The 16018-nt window shown below is 41.4% G+C and overlaps 1 protein-coding gene across 2 annotated transcripts in view; it reads left to right on the top strand.

Moving 5' to 3' along the window:
• Ccdc170 (coiled-coil domain containing 170) overlaps nucleotides 1-16018 on the top strand; it is a 78798-nt gene that overhangs the window by 29750 nt on the left and 33030 nt on the right. For both annotated transcript variants that reach the window (XM_026787324.1, XM_005363433.3), the window contains exons 4-5: nucleotides 1558-1702; nucleotides 4317-4502. In XM_026787324.1, the coding sequence (XP_026643125.1) occupies nucleotides 1558-1702; nucleotides 4317-4502 (331 nt within the window). The remainder of the gene's footprint in view (nucleotides 1-1557; nucleotides 1703-4316; nucleotides 4503-16018) is intronic.

Genomic DNA, 16018 nt, shown 5'->3' with positions numbered 1-16018 from the left:
TGCTCTTCCAAAGGTCCTGAGTTCAATTCCCGGCAACCACATGGTGGCTCACAACCATCTGTAATGAGGTCTGGTGCTGCAGACATACACAGACAGAATATTGTATACATAATAATAAATAAATATTAAAAAAAAAGATGGTGGTGCACATCTTTAATCCCAGCCCTAGAGAGGAATAGAAGACGGGGGAAGACAGCTCTCAGATGCAGTCTCCTTCTGAGATTCCAGGAGGCAGGATCACTATTTCCACTGAGGTCAAGGTAAGAGCCAGTGGCAGGCTGTTTTGCTTTCCGGATCTTCAGGTTGAACTCCAATTTCTGACCCTGAGTTTTTATGAATTGTGCTTCAGAACAGGACATCTGCAGACACTCCCATTTTTACAGTTATGTGATTATTTCCTTAGGGTAGCTTCTTGGAACTTTGTTGGATGAGCTGGGAAGCAAATAGCTAGGGACATATTTTCGGGGCCTTTGCAGCAGAGCTGTGATGATGAAATCTTGTGGAGAACGTGTGGGGTCATGTAGGCAGATCCATCAGCGCCATGGCAGGCACTGCGCTTTTCATGCACGCAGAAACTACAGATAGATCAACACTCGCCATTTATTAATGCACTTTCCTAGATGGAAATATGATATGCTTTTGAGTATGTGCAATTACATGCTTTGTAAATCTTTGAATAGAGTCAAAATTTTTGCAGTAAACACTTAACGTGGGAAAAAGAAAGCAATAATCATGATTATTGTCTAGAATGCTGAAAAATGATATCAAATTACTGAGATGATTTTAATTTGCCTTAAGAGTATGTCTGTTTCTTGGTGACCTCTCTCTGAGCATTTAAAGCATTGGGAACGCATTGCTATTTCAAGAAATCTTTCGGACACCAAGTATCTGACATTTCCTTGGCTTGTCAATTTCCATGTGTTGCTAATATGCTAAAGATTCTCTCTGTGTGGCTGTTAATATTGATTTTTTGCTGGTGCTTGAATATTTTTTCTCCACAGGTGGAGTATCTCCTGCTTCAGTTACATGTATGTATGTATGTATGTATGTATGTATGTATGTATGTATGTATACGTGTCTATCAGCTATACTTGACCATGAACATTATAGATCATCCCATAATGTCTAAAAAGAAAATGAAACGCGGTCTTTTAGCATCCATACAGTGCCATTCTTCTCCCTTGCAGGCCCTAGCAGAGGCCTCAGGTTTGTGGTTTGTGGATTATGGCCACACACATGGCAGAGGGTCCATGTGTGATTAGTGCTTGCCTTCATGTCTGCAGATGAGTTGCAAACAGGAGACAAAGACTCTGACCCTCCTCTTACTAGGTCCAGACACCAAGAGTATCATTATCTCTGCAGACTGTAGATGTGCTGAAGTTGCTTTGGTATTTCTCATTTCCTGGCAGTGCTTAGCTTCCCTTCAGTTGCACTGGGACACTTTGACGGATTGAAAGTGGTGGTTATTCCCCATGGAGAGCTTTAGTTCTGACTTGGTTTGATGAATGTTATCTGCTATAATGTTAAACCTTGATTTATTTGTTATTTTCCTGATAGAAAGTGTTTAAAGGAAAATGAGGAGTCTAAGAAACAAAGCTCAGAGACTCTCCAGAGACATGAGGAATTTCGGACTGAACTTTGTGACTGCTTGAGTCTAGACAGGAAGCATGATGAAGTCTCCGATGAAGATTTAATCTTAAAGGTATTTGCATACAGGTTAAAGGCGCTATACACACAGGGTCATGTAAGTGAAGTTTCCTGTGCCTCAGTCACTCTCACTCACTTAGAGGTTTAATATTACAAATATTTAATACTTAATTACAAATGCTGGCCAATAGCTCAGGCTTATTACTAACTCTTACATTTTAAGTTAACACATATTCCTTATTTATGCTCTGCCATGTGGTACAAGAGCAGTCCACACTCTTAACCACTGAGTCATCTCTCTAGCCCTGTGAGATATTTTCAATAGAAATTTTTTTCGATTAAAAATTTCCACCTCCTCCCCTCCTCCTATTTCCCTCCCCCTCCTCCCACTCTCCCTCCCTCTCTCTCTCTAGTCCAAAGGATCTGTAGGCCTCTCTAAACCCCAAGTGAGGAGGTCCTATGTTTTAAAACAGAGTACCTCATTTGGAGCTGTTAGACAGGAAATCTTGTACCTACTAAGTATTTCTATGAGAAGCAGAAGACAATCCATACTGTCAAAGCCATTCTTTTATTTTCCCATGCCTGCATAAACACATGGTAAAGAATAAGGAGCATTTAAAAAAAAGATTTTAGTTTTAATTATGTGTATGTATATATACAGTCAACTTTGCCTATCTGGGAGGAGCCTCAGGTCAAAAAATGGAACTACTTCAGATGTCAATAAGCGAATAGGGTTAGTGAGGCCTGCATTCCAGGCACTAGAAAGGGTTTGTTCAGCAGGAGACATAACGACAACAGAATTATAAGTATACAAGTCACTGTCTTGAGGTGCCTTCTTTACAACTCCGAAACCTGGACAATAAAACACTCCTCAGAACAGCGGCTGAATGTGTTTGAGACGGCATGTCTCAGGAGACTTCTAGGCGTCACATGAAGAGACAGGCTGCGCAACAATGACATTAAGAAACATCTCCATCTGTAGAAGGAAGTAAACTACAGGATATGACAATGACAGGGCCGAAGATACTTTGGCCATGTTGAGAATGAATGATGGCAGATGCCTGAAGATAGCACTGCTTGGAGGAGTGCACAGGATAAGACGAAAAGGAAGGCCCCCAAAATACTGGATAGACAGCATAAGGGAAGATTGTAGAACCTTGGGTATGACAATAATACAAGCAATTAGGACTGCCCAGGATAGGGACAACTGGAGAACCATCATAAATGGGCTGTCCATGCATGCTTAAGCATTGCCAGGGCATAAATGATGATGATAATGATGATGATGATGATGATGATGATGATGATGTGTATGCACCTGTGGGGGGGGGCATGTGTACGTGCCCATGGAGACACAAGAAGGCATCAGATGCCCTGCAGCTGGAGTTGTAGGTTGTTGTGTGGGGTGTGTGTACATGCCCGTGGAGACCAGAAGAAGGCATCAGATACCCTGCAGCTGGAGTTGTAGGTTGTTGTGAACTGCTTGATTTGGGTTCTTGGAACTGAACTTGGGTCCTCTGGAAGACTGGTATATATGTTTAGCTACTGATCCATTTCTCCAATATCTTCCATTTTTAGACAGGGTCTCAATATGTCACTTTGGTTGGCCTGGATTTCTCTGTGAAAGCAAGACAGCCTTGAACTCAAAGAGAAGATCTACACTCCTCTGCCTCCTGTGTTCTGGGATTTAAGACATGTGTCACGGCGCCTAGCCAGGAAGCATTCTTAATAACTTCTTTGATATTCGCACACTCATTTCACCAATGTTTAATGAACCAATATTACATGCTGGGCACTGTTCTGGGGACGTGCCAGTGAACGGCACGAGACTAATTCTACACTCGTGAGGAAACACCCAGCTTTCATTGTTATGGGGTTGCCAGAGGTGTGGGAAGCTGGCTTAGGCAGACTGGGGTGCCACCCCAGAGGCAAGGACATAGCCAGATGCTGGGAAGTGAGCACGGGAATGTCAGGAAGTGTTTAAGAGCGAGGAACAGAATCAAATTGTGAAATGGTACCCGGCCCAGGGGCTGAGAGGTGTGCCCCTTCCATTGGTGGTCAAACACGATTGCTGACCATGCCATCTGGGGGTTCAAGTCCTCTCACAGGCATTGTGAGTGGGCTTCTCTATCACCTAGCAAGGCTTACAAATGCTTTCAGTGAACAGTTTTCAATATACAGACTGGAAAGCAAAAGCCCCGTGAACGCCAACCCCCATGGCAACCATTTTTAGCATGCTCCATAGGATGCTTAGGATTACTTAGAGTAATATTTCTAAACACAGCTGCTCTGTTTTCTCTGCAATGCACCCTCCATGCCAGTACCTCGCACACTGTAGGTGCAAATGAATGTGGGCTGAGGACAGCTTTCTGGGCCAGTGACCTTTGCCATCCTTTTAGGCTGTCCTTCCCCCCACCCCCAGCACACTGCATTCGGTACTCCCCTCCTGTCATCCTTGCCTGTGGCCACCTTTGAATGATTTTAACTTGACCACCAGGTCTGTGAATAGTGGCGTTTGGAGGTTGCCTTTGAAGCTGTGGCTGTTTGTACCTGTTGTTTTTATTGTTTATTGTTTGTAACCACATTAGGTTATAGATTGTGAGCTCCTTGGAGAAGGCAGCTGGTCTGTCGTTTCGTTGTTAGCAGAGCTGTAATTTCTTTCTCTTCAGCTTAGAGAGCTCAGCAAGGAGAACGCATTCCTGAAAGGACAAATCACGACTCTTGAAGAGACTGTAAATGTCCATGAGATGGAGGCAAAAGCTAACAGAGAGACGATCATGAGGCTGGCGGCAGAAGTCAGCAGGGAGCAGAAAAGAGCTGCCTCCTGGGCCGCGGAGAAAGACAAGCTGAATCAGGTACAGGGAGCTGGAGGTGCCTCTGTGCTGTGCTCACAGAGCAGAAATGGGGGAGCAGACGTCCCCGAGGGCCCTGAAATTATGGGCTACTCTTTCAAAGGGCTGCTCTCAGCAGGAGGGGTAGGGGCATTGTGGGGTAAGTGATCCAAGTAGAACTTTTGATATTTGATAGATACTTTTTATACATACTATTTATGCATTTCTACTGCAAAAAAAAAAGAAATATAAAATGCTTAAGGGATTTGTAGGCAGGATGACTTACTTTGATTAGAGAATAACGATGTTTTTCATATTCAAGTCTTAGATTTTGAACAAATAGGTAATAAGTTTAAAAGATGAAAAATTTTAATCGTGCAAAAGATATTAAATGACAATTCCTCCCTCACCTCCCTCTTCTTAGGCACCCATTCTCCAGGGAAGCCTCTTACGTGCCTTTTTTTATTTAATTGTGTGTGTGACTGCATTTGTTCAGGTGGAGGTCAGAGGTTGATGATGGGATGGTTCTTCACTCGCTCCACCTTAGTTTTTGAAAGGGTTTCTTACTGAACCAGGAGTTCACCAACTGGCCAGACTGGGTGGCCAGAAGGCTCTCAGAGCTCTGTCTTTACCTTTGGGATTATAGTGGGTGTTCTCTCTCTGTTTCCCTCCTCCTCCTTCTCCCTCTCTCTCGCCCCCTCCTCCCTGCTCCACACTTGACTCTTTGCATAGATGTTGGGGATCCAAATGTAAATTCTCTTGTTTATGCAGAAACAATCTGAGCAATTCTAACCTTTTTAAAAAAAACACATTAAAAATATATCCTACTGGAACTATTCATATTCATATATACATGAATACACCTTCTGTGTATCATATAGATACGTTTACTTTTAAATAAAAGGACCATACTCTATACACTGGTCTCAGCAAGGCCATTATGAAGAAGTGCATCAGTTGTGTTTCTGTTGCTATGATAGAATGCTCTAACAAAGGCAGTTTTGGGGAGAAAGGCTTCATTTTGGCTTACAGTTCCAGAGGAAATACTACCACGATGGTAGAGAAAGCTTGGCAGCAGGAGGGAGGGGGTGCCTGATGGTCAGGAAGAAGACTGATCATAGTTCATCCACACACAGGAAGCAGAAAGAGAGGAAACAGGAAGTAGGGGCAGCTATAAAACCTCAAATCCTACCTCTAGTGCCTTTCTCCAGGAGGGCTCTACCTCCTGCAGGTTCCAGAATCTCCTGATAAACAGCACCACCAACTAGGGACCAAGTGTTCAAACACATGAACCTATGAGGGGCATTACTCATTTAAACCACAATAATCCCACATAATTTTTCATGTGTCATCTGTCATATAGAACAAAATCCTAGAAGACTTGATGGATCCAAGTATATGAATGCAGTAATTCTGAGAGATACCAACCACAGGGAATGGCTCTTAATTCTTTCTTTCTCTCTCTCTCTCTCTCTCTCTCTCTCTCTCTCTCTCTCCCTCTCTCTCTCTCTCTCTCTCCCTCTCTCCACAATGAATAGCCTGATCTTTTCCAACTAGCCAGAGCGTGTTTGAGCATGAGAATAAACACCATATGTTTGAGGCTGTATAACCTTTTAAATATGTTTAAAGTTGGATTAATAATAACCGTTCACTTTCAAAAGCTAAAGTGAGCCAGTGCCCTCAGCTAGGAAAAGTGCTATGGCCCTTGCCACAGACTGGGACTTTCTGATTAGGTAGTGATTAGTGTCCCAGAGAGGCTCCATGAGGAAGGAAGGCTCGGTGGTCTCCAGGCTAAGAATGACGTGGACTTGGAGTATGAAGGAGGCATCTTTCTTTCACCTTCCTTATCTGCAACAATGTCAGTGGGTCTGACAGGGGCCCACACTAACGATGGTGATTGCTAATTATTTCCAGTTCTCTTCATGAGCAAATCCTCTTACTGCTGGCTTTCATCCACAGTACTTCAGCACTGGGGCAAAGCAAAGACTGTCATTGTCATCAGCTTTTTGTCTTGAACAGTTTGTGCTGCTAGAAGAAACTGCCCCAGGCTTGGCTGGGGATTCAGTGCACTGAGAATATGTGAGTCTAGATGGACAAGACCTCAGGTTGGATTTCCAGGGCCACAAAAATAGACGAAAATGGAACAAAAAAATCCACAGAGGGTGTGGCTTAAACAACAGTAAGTTGGAAATGCAAGATCAGGTGTTGGCATGGCTGAGGTCTGCTGAGGTCTTCTTCTATGTTTATAAATGGAGGATTTTTTTTCTGTGCCTCATATGGCAAAGAAAGAGGGAAGAGGAGGGGAGGGAAGAGGGAGAAAAAGAGGGAAAAGAGGAAAAGGGAGAGAGAAGTATAGATAGATGGGTACAGAGATAAGATAGATAGATAGATAGATAGATAGATAGATAGATAGATAGATAGATAGATAGGTGTTGTAGGAGCTGCGGTGGGCTGCGTTCCAGCCCAGCTCCACACGGCTAGCTTTACTTGAAATAATTACACAGAAACTGTATTCTTTTGAACACTGCCTGGCCCATTAGTTCCAGCCTCTTATTGGCTAATTCTCACATCCCGATTAACCCATTTTAAATAATCTGTGTAGCCCCACGAGGTGTGGCTTACCAGGAAAGATCTTAATCTGCATCTGTGTCAGAGAGGAGAATCATGGCGACTGCCTGACTCGGCTTCTTTCTCCCAGAATTCTGTTCTGTCTACTCCACCCACCTAAGGGCTGGCCTATCAAAGGCCAAGCAGTTTCTTTATTAATTAACCAATGAAAGCAACAGATAGATGACACTCCCACATCAGATGGGTAGAGATAGATAGATAGATAGATAGATAGATAGATAGATAGATAGATAGATAGATATCAGTCTAGCATTTGCTATGTGGCTCCAGGTTGGCCTCAATTGCATAGCTATCCTCATGCCTTGGCTTTCCAAAGGCTGGGATTATAGGCATATGCCACTATACCTGGCTCCCATCTCTTTAGTGGGATGATATATTTTTTTCCCCTTCTGCAGTTACCTGAGATATCTGTGGAATAACAGTTATGACATCATTCCCTGATTTTTTTTTTGTAGTACTGGGAATTGAACTGAGGGCCTCATGTATGTTAGACAACTGGTCTACCATGAAGCTGTATTCCTATCTTTATTTGTCAGGATGCTAACATCCATCAAATCTTGTCTTGATTAAATGTCCCCTCAGAGGTGACAAAGTGATAATTTATATACTTATAAGTCTTTCTATATCAGCTACTAGCTCTCTCTTTCTCTCCCTCCCTGTCCCCTTCCCTCCCTCTCTCCCTCTCTTTTGCTCTCTTATTTTCTTAAGTGATCCATAACTCAGAACAAAGCTATGAATGCATGAATGTTCAGCTGCTATAATTTTATAAAAATCTTCTTTTTAATTTTTATACATTGATTTTTATTGTTTTGTTGTCTCACAGTCATTTTTTTTCTTAATATTCCAAATTCTATGAATTTGTGTATCTGAAGCTCCTTCGAGATGGCCTTTGTGCTCCTGTACCATGTTTAACATGTTCTTACTCTCAGGACAAAGGCAATATCCTAGGCTTATTTGAAATTTTCAGGTTGCCAGCCCAAACCTTTCAATTCTCTAGAGAACTGAGGTTCTCCTTGTCAAGGAACAGTGCTTAGAGACTACTGTGGGACAGTGGTCTTGTACCCTGTAAAGATTTGTCACTTGTCAATACAAGTTTAATAAAATCATGTTTGGCCAGTAGCCAGGCAGGAAGTATAGGCGGGCAACCAGAATAGGAGAATTCTGGGAAGAGGAAAGGCTCACTCTGCAGTTGTCACCCAGACACAGAGGAAGCAAGATAAAAATGCCTCACTGATAAAAGGTACCAAGCCACGTGGCAAACACAGATAAGAATTATGGGTTAATGTTAGGTGTAAGAATTAATTAATAAGAAGCCTGACCTAATAGGCCAACCAGTTTATAATTAATGTAGACATCTGTGTGCTTCGTTGGGACTGAGTGGCTGTGGGATCAGGTGGGACAGAAACCTCTGTCAACAAGAGACCATACTTTATCTTACAGTGGAGTAGATGTGTGCTCACTTCCTATACATTTACCATATTACAGTGGCAGTACTGATTGCTCATTGAGATTGTGTGAGTTTTTCCAAGTACCTGTAAAAATCCCGTGGCAAGGCTGGGACCAAACTCGCATCGCCACAGTGCTCTGCCTTTATCAGTCATGCCCTTTGCATGACGACCACAGCATCTCTCTGGATGTGAGTGTGTTGGCAGGGATTATTTAGTAGCAGAAGAACAATAATAAGCAGCCATGCCATCCAATTTTCTTAGTATTAGTTTTTTAAAAAGAGTCTCCGGACATTAGCAGGAAATGAGTGAGGAAGCGTGTCATAATACTACCTGAAACAGGAAACCAGGACTCGACTCTTATGTAAGTGTCTTTTCTTGGGGTTGACTCTGGAAACTTGTGCACTTTGGCTCCAGGTTCTCGCCAACCTCATAAAAATGGCAAAATAAAAATATGGGCAATAAAAACATGAGGTCTTTAATAAAGTGCTCATTCATAGAACTATTACTCTGATGATTTACTATCAAGAAATACTGTCCAGTGCCTTTCCTGACAGATTAACGGCCTCAGAAAGTCTCCAGACTGCTTTCCAGAGCTCTGGTTTTGAGGTAGGAAACATTTTTATTAGGCAAGTCCAGATGTATGGGAGAGGCTGGAGTAGCCACACAGCTGGGGTGTCGTGTCTACAAAATTTGGCTTTGTTGCATTGCTTAAAGACTATGTTAAGAGCCAAGTGTGATGGTGCACACTTTTAATCTCAGTATTCAGGAGGCAGAGGCAGGAGGATATCTGTGAGTTAGTGACCAGACTGGTCTACATAGTAAGATCCTGTTTCTAAGGAGAAAAAAAATCCAAGTGATTTATCATGTGTGTTAAATATATTATTTGGAAATCTTTAGCAGTTATTTTGTGTGTTTGGGTACTGGGAACGGAAGTGAAGATAATATGCCTGTTAAGCACATGTACCCCTCAGCTGTACCACAGATGTTGCAGTGTGTTTTGAAATCTTTCAAAGCTTGCTACTTTTATGCATGTTATCTTAAAAAAAAAATTCAACTTCGTTAAAAGTAGTCACTTTACCCACACACGTCATACACACTTTTCTTAGAACCTAGAAGTTAAATAAATGCCCTGCACTACAAATAGCCTCTTTCATATTTTCTCGAGTAGAATGAGGAAACTAGGGACTGGTACTGTTTTGGGACCCAGACATGCCTAGGTTTGAAATGATGACCCTTCTGTATTATCTTTCTCACTATGCTACATTAAGTAGTGTGGAGAGCAGAGCCTGACGTGGTGGGCAGAGGAGTTAAGAAGTAGCTATAGTAATTGTAGTCATTGTCTGCATCTCAGGATTTGGTTCCTCTATTAGACAGGCCTCAGGGGACACCTGGGATTGTGCAGCCTGTAGGTAATTTTATGAGAGACTATGTTGATTAGGTTAATTGAGATTGGAAAACCCACCCTAGAAATGGGTGGCACCATTCCCTAGGCTTGGGTCCTGGACTAGAGAAGGAGCGAGCTAGCTGAGCACACTGAGTTTGCTATGGGACCAGCTCTTGGTGCTTCCACTGCGTTGACTTCCCCAACATGGTGAACCACACCGTTAAACTGCCAGGGAGAAAAAAAATAAACCTCTGCTCCCTTGAGCTGCTTTTGCCAGGCTTGTTTGTTTGTTTATTTTCTAGATAGCTCTGGCTGTACTTTAACTCACTTGGTAGACCAGGTTGGCCTTGAACTCACAGAGATCCACCTGCCTCCCAAGTGGTGGGTTTAAAAGTGTGTGCCACAGCTGCCCTGCTATTGCTGGGACTATGGTTCTGACTCCAGAATCCCTTGCCTATGAAGTCCCTCCCAGGCATGCAACTTTTCCTTTGAACATCTGGTTTCTTTTAAAATTATCTATGAAATGGGAAACATGCTTAAGGCTGTATCTTATATTTATTTTTAGTATTAGGTTATAGTTAATATTCCCTTGATATCTGTGGGGACTCCAATCCAGGATGCCCCATGGATCGCAAAAACCTGTGGATGTTCAAGTCATTCCATAAAACACTATAGTTTAGTGTGCATATTGTCTCATAGATTTTTAGATGATCTCTAAATTACTTCTAATACTTGATATAAGCAAAATGGCACACGAACTACGACTTAGCAAGAATTTGTGCGGGAAAGGTCTGCACTCCATTTCCTTCCTGTTTATTTTCGGCTGTTGTTGGCTGGCTCCGTGTGTATGGAAGCCACAGCTACAGCGAGCACATGGAAAGATTCATGCCGTACTCAGGGTGACTCCAGAACATAACTTATTTTTACTTCTCTCTCCTCGGGACTCACTTTTATCTGGAGATTAAAATAAATATGAGAGTGTTTGAGGAGAAGAGGCAGGCGGAAGAGTTCCCGGAAGCAAGAAATGATCAGACTAGATCACTGAGGAAACTAAAGCTGTCTGATACCACACGCCATGTTGGAAGAAACTTTCAAGTAATTTCTTAGCTAGACCCCTGCTCTTGTAGGAAATATGAGTTATTATTGGTTACTTATTTTGGGATAAGGTCTCACTATGTAGCTAGTTGGGGGCTATGTAGACCAGCCTAGGCTCAAACTCACAGAGATCAACTTACCTCTGCGTCCCAGGCACCGGGGTTAAAGGCGAGCGCCATGCCTGGCATATTTTATTCTTTAATTCATTAGCTATTTTTTGGTCGTTCTGGGCCTTGACCCCAGGGCCTTGTATATTCTAGGCAAGAGCTTTAAAGGCTTTAACATTTAATCTTTAACATTTCCCGTACGACCCGGTGTCTGGCTCTTCCTCAAGCTTCCCCAGAGCTGGAAAGTCTCTGATGATGTTCCTACAGTTCCAGGTGGGGCAGCTCCCCAGCAAAAGAGGTTGAGACCAGACAGAGTTTCTCCAATTTATGCTCTAATCCTGGTAGTGTCTTATTTCCCAGCGTAAACTGGAATAGCATTTATTCCTCCTCCCGTCCTATCCCCTGCCTTCCATTCCCCTTTCCTTCCCTCTCTTCCCCTATTTTTCCTTTCCTTTTTTGCTTCTTCACAGTTCTGCAGATTGAACCTATGGCTCATTCATGCAGGGCACGTGACCCTCAGACGTACTTTCTTTACTTAGAAAAAAAAAAATTCTTGGAGACCAGATCTTGTTAAATTGCCCAGACTGGATATGAATGCATTCCATAGCTCAGGCAAGCCTTGACCCTTCTCAGCCTCCCACGTAGCTAGGATTTCCTGCCTGTTCTATCAGGCCTAGTTGAAATCCCTTTTATTTATGGCCACATGGTAAATGTTTTGAAGCCATTTCTAGGTCTCTTTCTTTGGCTAAGCAGCCCAAGGGTTTCTCCAATGCTCTTCACTGGGACCCTCTTAGTGTAGTATAAGAAGCTAAGGTGTTCTCTCCAGATGAGGAATTAGCATGAAAACAAACAGGAATGTAACACCTGCTGAGGAGGTCAAAGTTACAGGTGTTTCTGGGGCTCCAAAGTAGAATCAACTACCAAGCCAAGGAATGATGTAGGATTGTGGATTGTACTCCCTGCAGTGAAACAGGAAGAATTCAATCCTCTTACTTTTTCTGTCCCCCTCTTTTTACTTCTTAGCTTTTATTATATGATTGTATCGACAGTGTCACGATTTGCATTCTGACTTTTTATTAAAATTTATCAGATGGTTTATCTTTAGGGTCATTCTAAAAATTTAGAAATCAGAATAGCATTTAAAGATTCCATGATACTAAGTTTTTTTTATTATTTATTTATTTATTTATTATTGTGGTTCTAATCTTAGCCATGTTAGAACCCCTGTTTTCCTGCTGAAAAGGTCCAGCAGGAACTGTCCGTGGTCCTCCAGGCTCAGGCTGACCAGCCTAGGGCAGTGTTTTCAGCTCTGTAGTGCAGCCCAGAAACACAGTGGCTTCTGGGGCAGAGAAATCCACGGTCAGCCAGCACTGAGCTTTCTAATAATTTGCTAATAATAACAATTTGCTAAGACTTCCAAACTTCAGCTACCATTGCCCTTTTCAGTATACACAAAGCCATTGGGACAGCTCGGATTCGGGAAAGGTCCACTCACCTGCAGGAAAACGTGGTTCTGTAGCTTCTACCTCACTGAGCATCTGTTAGAGTAAACAAAACAATCCTCCTGGACTACACTTATATACTTTGGAGGGGTATGCTTGGATTTGAAGACGTTTGTAGAAGTTGATGGCATGTGGCGACATGCTCTTCTGTCTCATGAGAGAAGAGAAACAGGGGGATCAAGTTAAAGTTAAAGGCTAGCCTGGTCTCCATTGTAAGTTCTAGATCAGCTGGAGCTACAAAGATTCTGTCTCAACAAGGCAAAAAAACAAGAAAAACAAAGACACAAGAGTAAGCCCTTCTTACAGAGATTTGTTGAAACCAGGTACACCCTCGTGCCTGGCTTCCTAGAGATTTTAAGGTGATTTCTTCATGTTCAAGATATTTAATTTTAATTTGTATTAAAATAAAAGAAGTAAAGCTGCTTTCAAAAATCTATGGTTAGTGCTGTGTCAGCAGACAGTTCTCCGCATTGTTCTGTAAGGTATAGTGTCACTCGGTGATACATAACTGTAATCTAATTGAATAATTTTGAATATTTGTCATTTCCATACTTAATAATTGAGCTTATACTTATTTTTTTTGGGGGGGATGGAATTGTAGCTTTAAAAGATGTTCACATATTTTATTTTGTTATGTAGTATTATATGAAAAATTTATACCCAAGTTGTCCCTGTTTACACAAGTGTGCCTGTGTGGCAGGAATTGCAGGATTTATTTATTAATCTTAACTGTGGTTGGCAGAATTAAACAACTGACTTTTTAAATTTATATAATTAGTTTAGAATTGGGAGGATTAAGGTTCAGCCAGAAGTTCCCACCTCGACAAGAACTAATTGTATTTTCAAAAAAATCATTTGATTTAATAGAAATCCATATTGTAGCTAGCAAGTTCATGACAGGAATCAATTGTGCCTGTGTGTCATGCATGAATGTGTATATGCATACTAGTTCTTTTCTTTTGAACCACCAACCAACTCCCAAGTCATGATACGGAGACTTATTAGTTATGAATGCTTCGCCTTAGTTTATGCTTGTTTCTTGCTAGCTTTCTTTCTTTAACTTAAATGAACCTATTTCTCTTTATCTGCCTTTAATCTTGGACTTTTTACTTTTTTTTTCTTTAGGTCCTATGTATGTGGTGTAATAACCAGGCTAGCTTAATATGAAACAACAAATTTTAATGAAGGGATAGCTTACAGCACCAGGGATCCAGTGATGGGCAGGAAATACAAAAAGGGACCTGCGGGGCTCATGCCTGCCAGATTTATATGTAAACATTAGCGCGAGGCAAACACGCCTCCCATTGGGCTGGGTTTCCCCTACATCTCCCCCTTTTGTCTCAATAAGACAGAACTAAACCAAATACAACTATATACAATAGTAACAAATAATAAATATAACAAACAATATTGAACAAGAAACATATAACAAAAGTTTTGCTAAACATTCTATCTCAAGGAGTCTAAATAATGTAGAGAGTAACTACAATTATTTAATCTTCAACTCTGTCAAAGATCTGAGAAGGGAATTAATATTACTTAACAAACGAGAGATATCCAAAATGTGCAACAAATGACAGAGACAACTGACTACCTGGGCAATCACCCAAAGTTTCGTTTGCAATGTTGAGTCAACCAACTTTGGCTAAGACCTAACATAACTGACATACTATTATTAAAGACAAGGAACTTTCTTAGAACTATCCTACCCTGTCTTGGCAAGATAAGACAATCCTGTTTCATCCACTTATGGATATTCTGTATCTTTGTCAGTAGTTGAGGTATGGGCTTTTCTTAACCCAAAGACCAGTTCTGCCAAAAAGACAAGCTCCCAGTGGAGTGTCTTTGGTGCTCAACATTCTCTCAGGAGTAGAGTGGTGTTGCCAGGAGTGATTGTGTCTCATTGGCACAGAATTCTAGATTAGATTAAAGGCCATTTTCTACAGCTCTTCGAAGAGGCTGAAGATTATACTATCTATAATAAATATAATCTCTATGTATCTAAAAAACCTGATTAACCTAAAAATAAATATGACAAACATATAATTCTCAATACCTATCTAACTTGAAGACTAAGAGAATAAACAACTGTGCAATATATGAAGACAATGATCTTCAACTGTAAACAATGTCATTACATATCAAATGTAAACAATGTTATTATATAAATAATATCAGAGGTAGAAATGTACATTGTAATATGGTAGATGTATCAATACAATATAGACAAAGTTATAAGCATACTCTTATACAAAAATAGAGGTAGGAACACTCACATTCAATATTCAATATATCAATATACAAGGAACAGTACCAATACAATTTTCTAAAAACAGTAATTCACAAATACCAATCATCCCATCAAACCAGTTAATCCCCCCCCTTTTTAAAAAATACCCCTAATTCCATAAAATACCTCCCCCATCCCCTCAACCCTAAACCAACCACTAAATGATGTCCCTAACCCTGAGGGCAAACTCTGTTGGGAGAGGGGACGTCGTCCTTTAAGATTGCTTCTAGCTGACATGGGGGCGACGTTCTTCTTAGGGGGTCCTGTGAAAGCAAATGATGGTAAAATTCCCAAATTAACCTTTGACCTAAGAAAATTGTATCCTTCTGGAGTCTTTGATGGAGTTGAAGGTTGGTTAGTTATAGTTATAGTTTTCCTTAGTTATGATAAAAGATAAAGTAGATATAAATATTGTAACTGTAATTCTTGCTTTATAACTGTTTTGTTATATGTAATTTTACTATGTTAAAGTGAAAGCCTTTCTTTTTTGTTTAAACAGAAAAAAGGGGAAATGATGGGGGAGAATCTTCTGATTTGTGTTAATTTCATTGGTTAAATAAAGAGACTGCCTTGGCCCTTTGATAGGACAGAATAGAATTCTGAATAGAATGCTGGGAGAAAGAAGCCGAATCAGTCAGTTGCCATGATTCTCCCACTCCAGACAGCCACAGGTTAAGATCTTCCCTGGTAAGTCACCTCATGGGCTACACAGGTCGTTAGAAATGGGTTAGATCAGTATGTAAGAGCTAGCCAATAGGAGGCTGGAACTAATGGGCCAGGCAGTGTTTAAAGGAATACAGTTTCCGTGTAATTATTTCGGGTATAAAGCTAGCAGGGCGGGCGGCCAGGTGCCAGGAACGTAGCCTGCTGCTCCTATCACTACAGTCCTGCTCTGAGCTGCTGGCTGGCAGCTGCCTGCAGCTCCTTCTCTTTCTCCCTCAATCTTTTTCATCCTTCTTTTCCAGATTCCTCTTATTTATTTTCTCTGCCCACCACCCCGTTCAGCTTTTTAATTAGGTCAATCAGGTGCCGTAGGCAGGCAAGGTGAACCAGCAACACGCCTTTTCATCATTAACAAAGGCAGCA

Source organism: Microtus ochrogaster, linkage group LG9 (genome assembly GCF_000317375.1).
Source record: "Microtus ochrogaster isolate Prairie Vole_2 linkage group LG9, MicOch1.0, whole genome shotgun sequence".
Classification (NCBI taxonomy): domain Eukaryota; kingdom Metazoa; phylum Chordata; class Mammalia; order Rodentia; family Cricetidae; genus Microtus; species Microtus ochrogaster.
The sequence above is the reverse complement of the archived record's forward strand: the minus strand, read 5'-3'. Positions and strand labels throughout refer to the sequence as shown.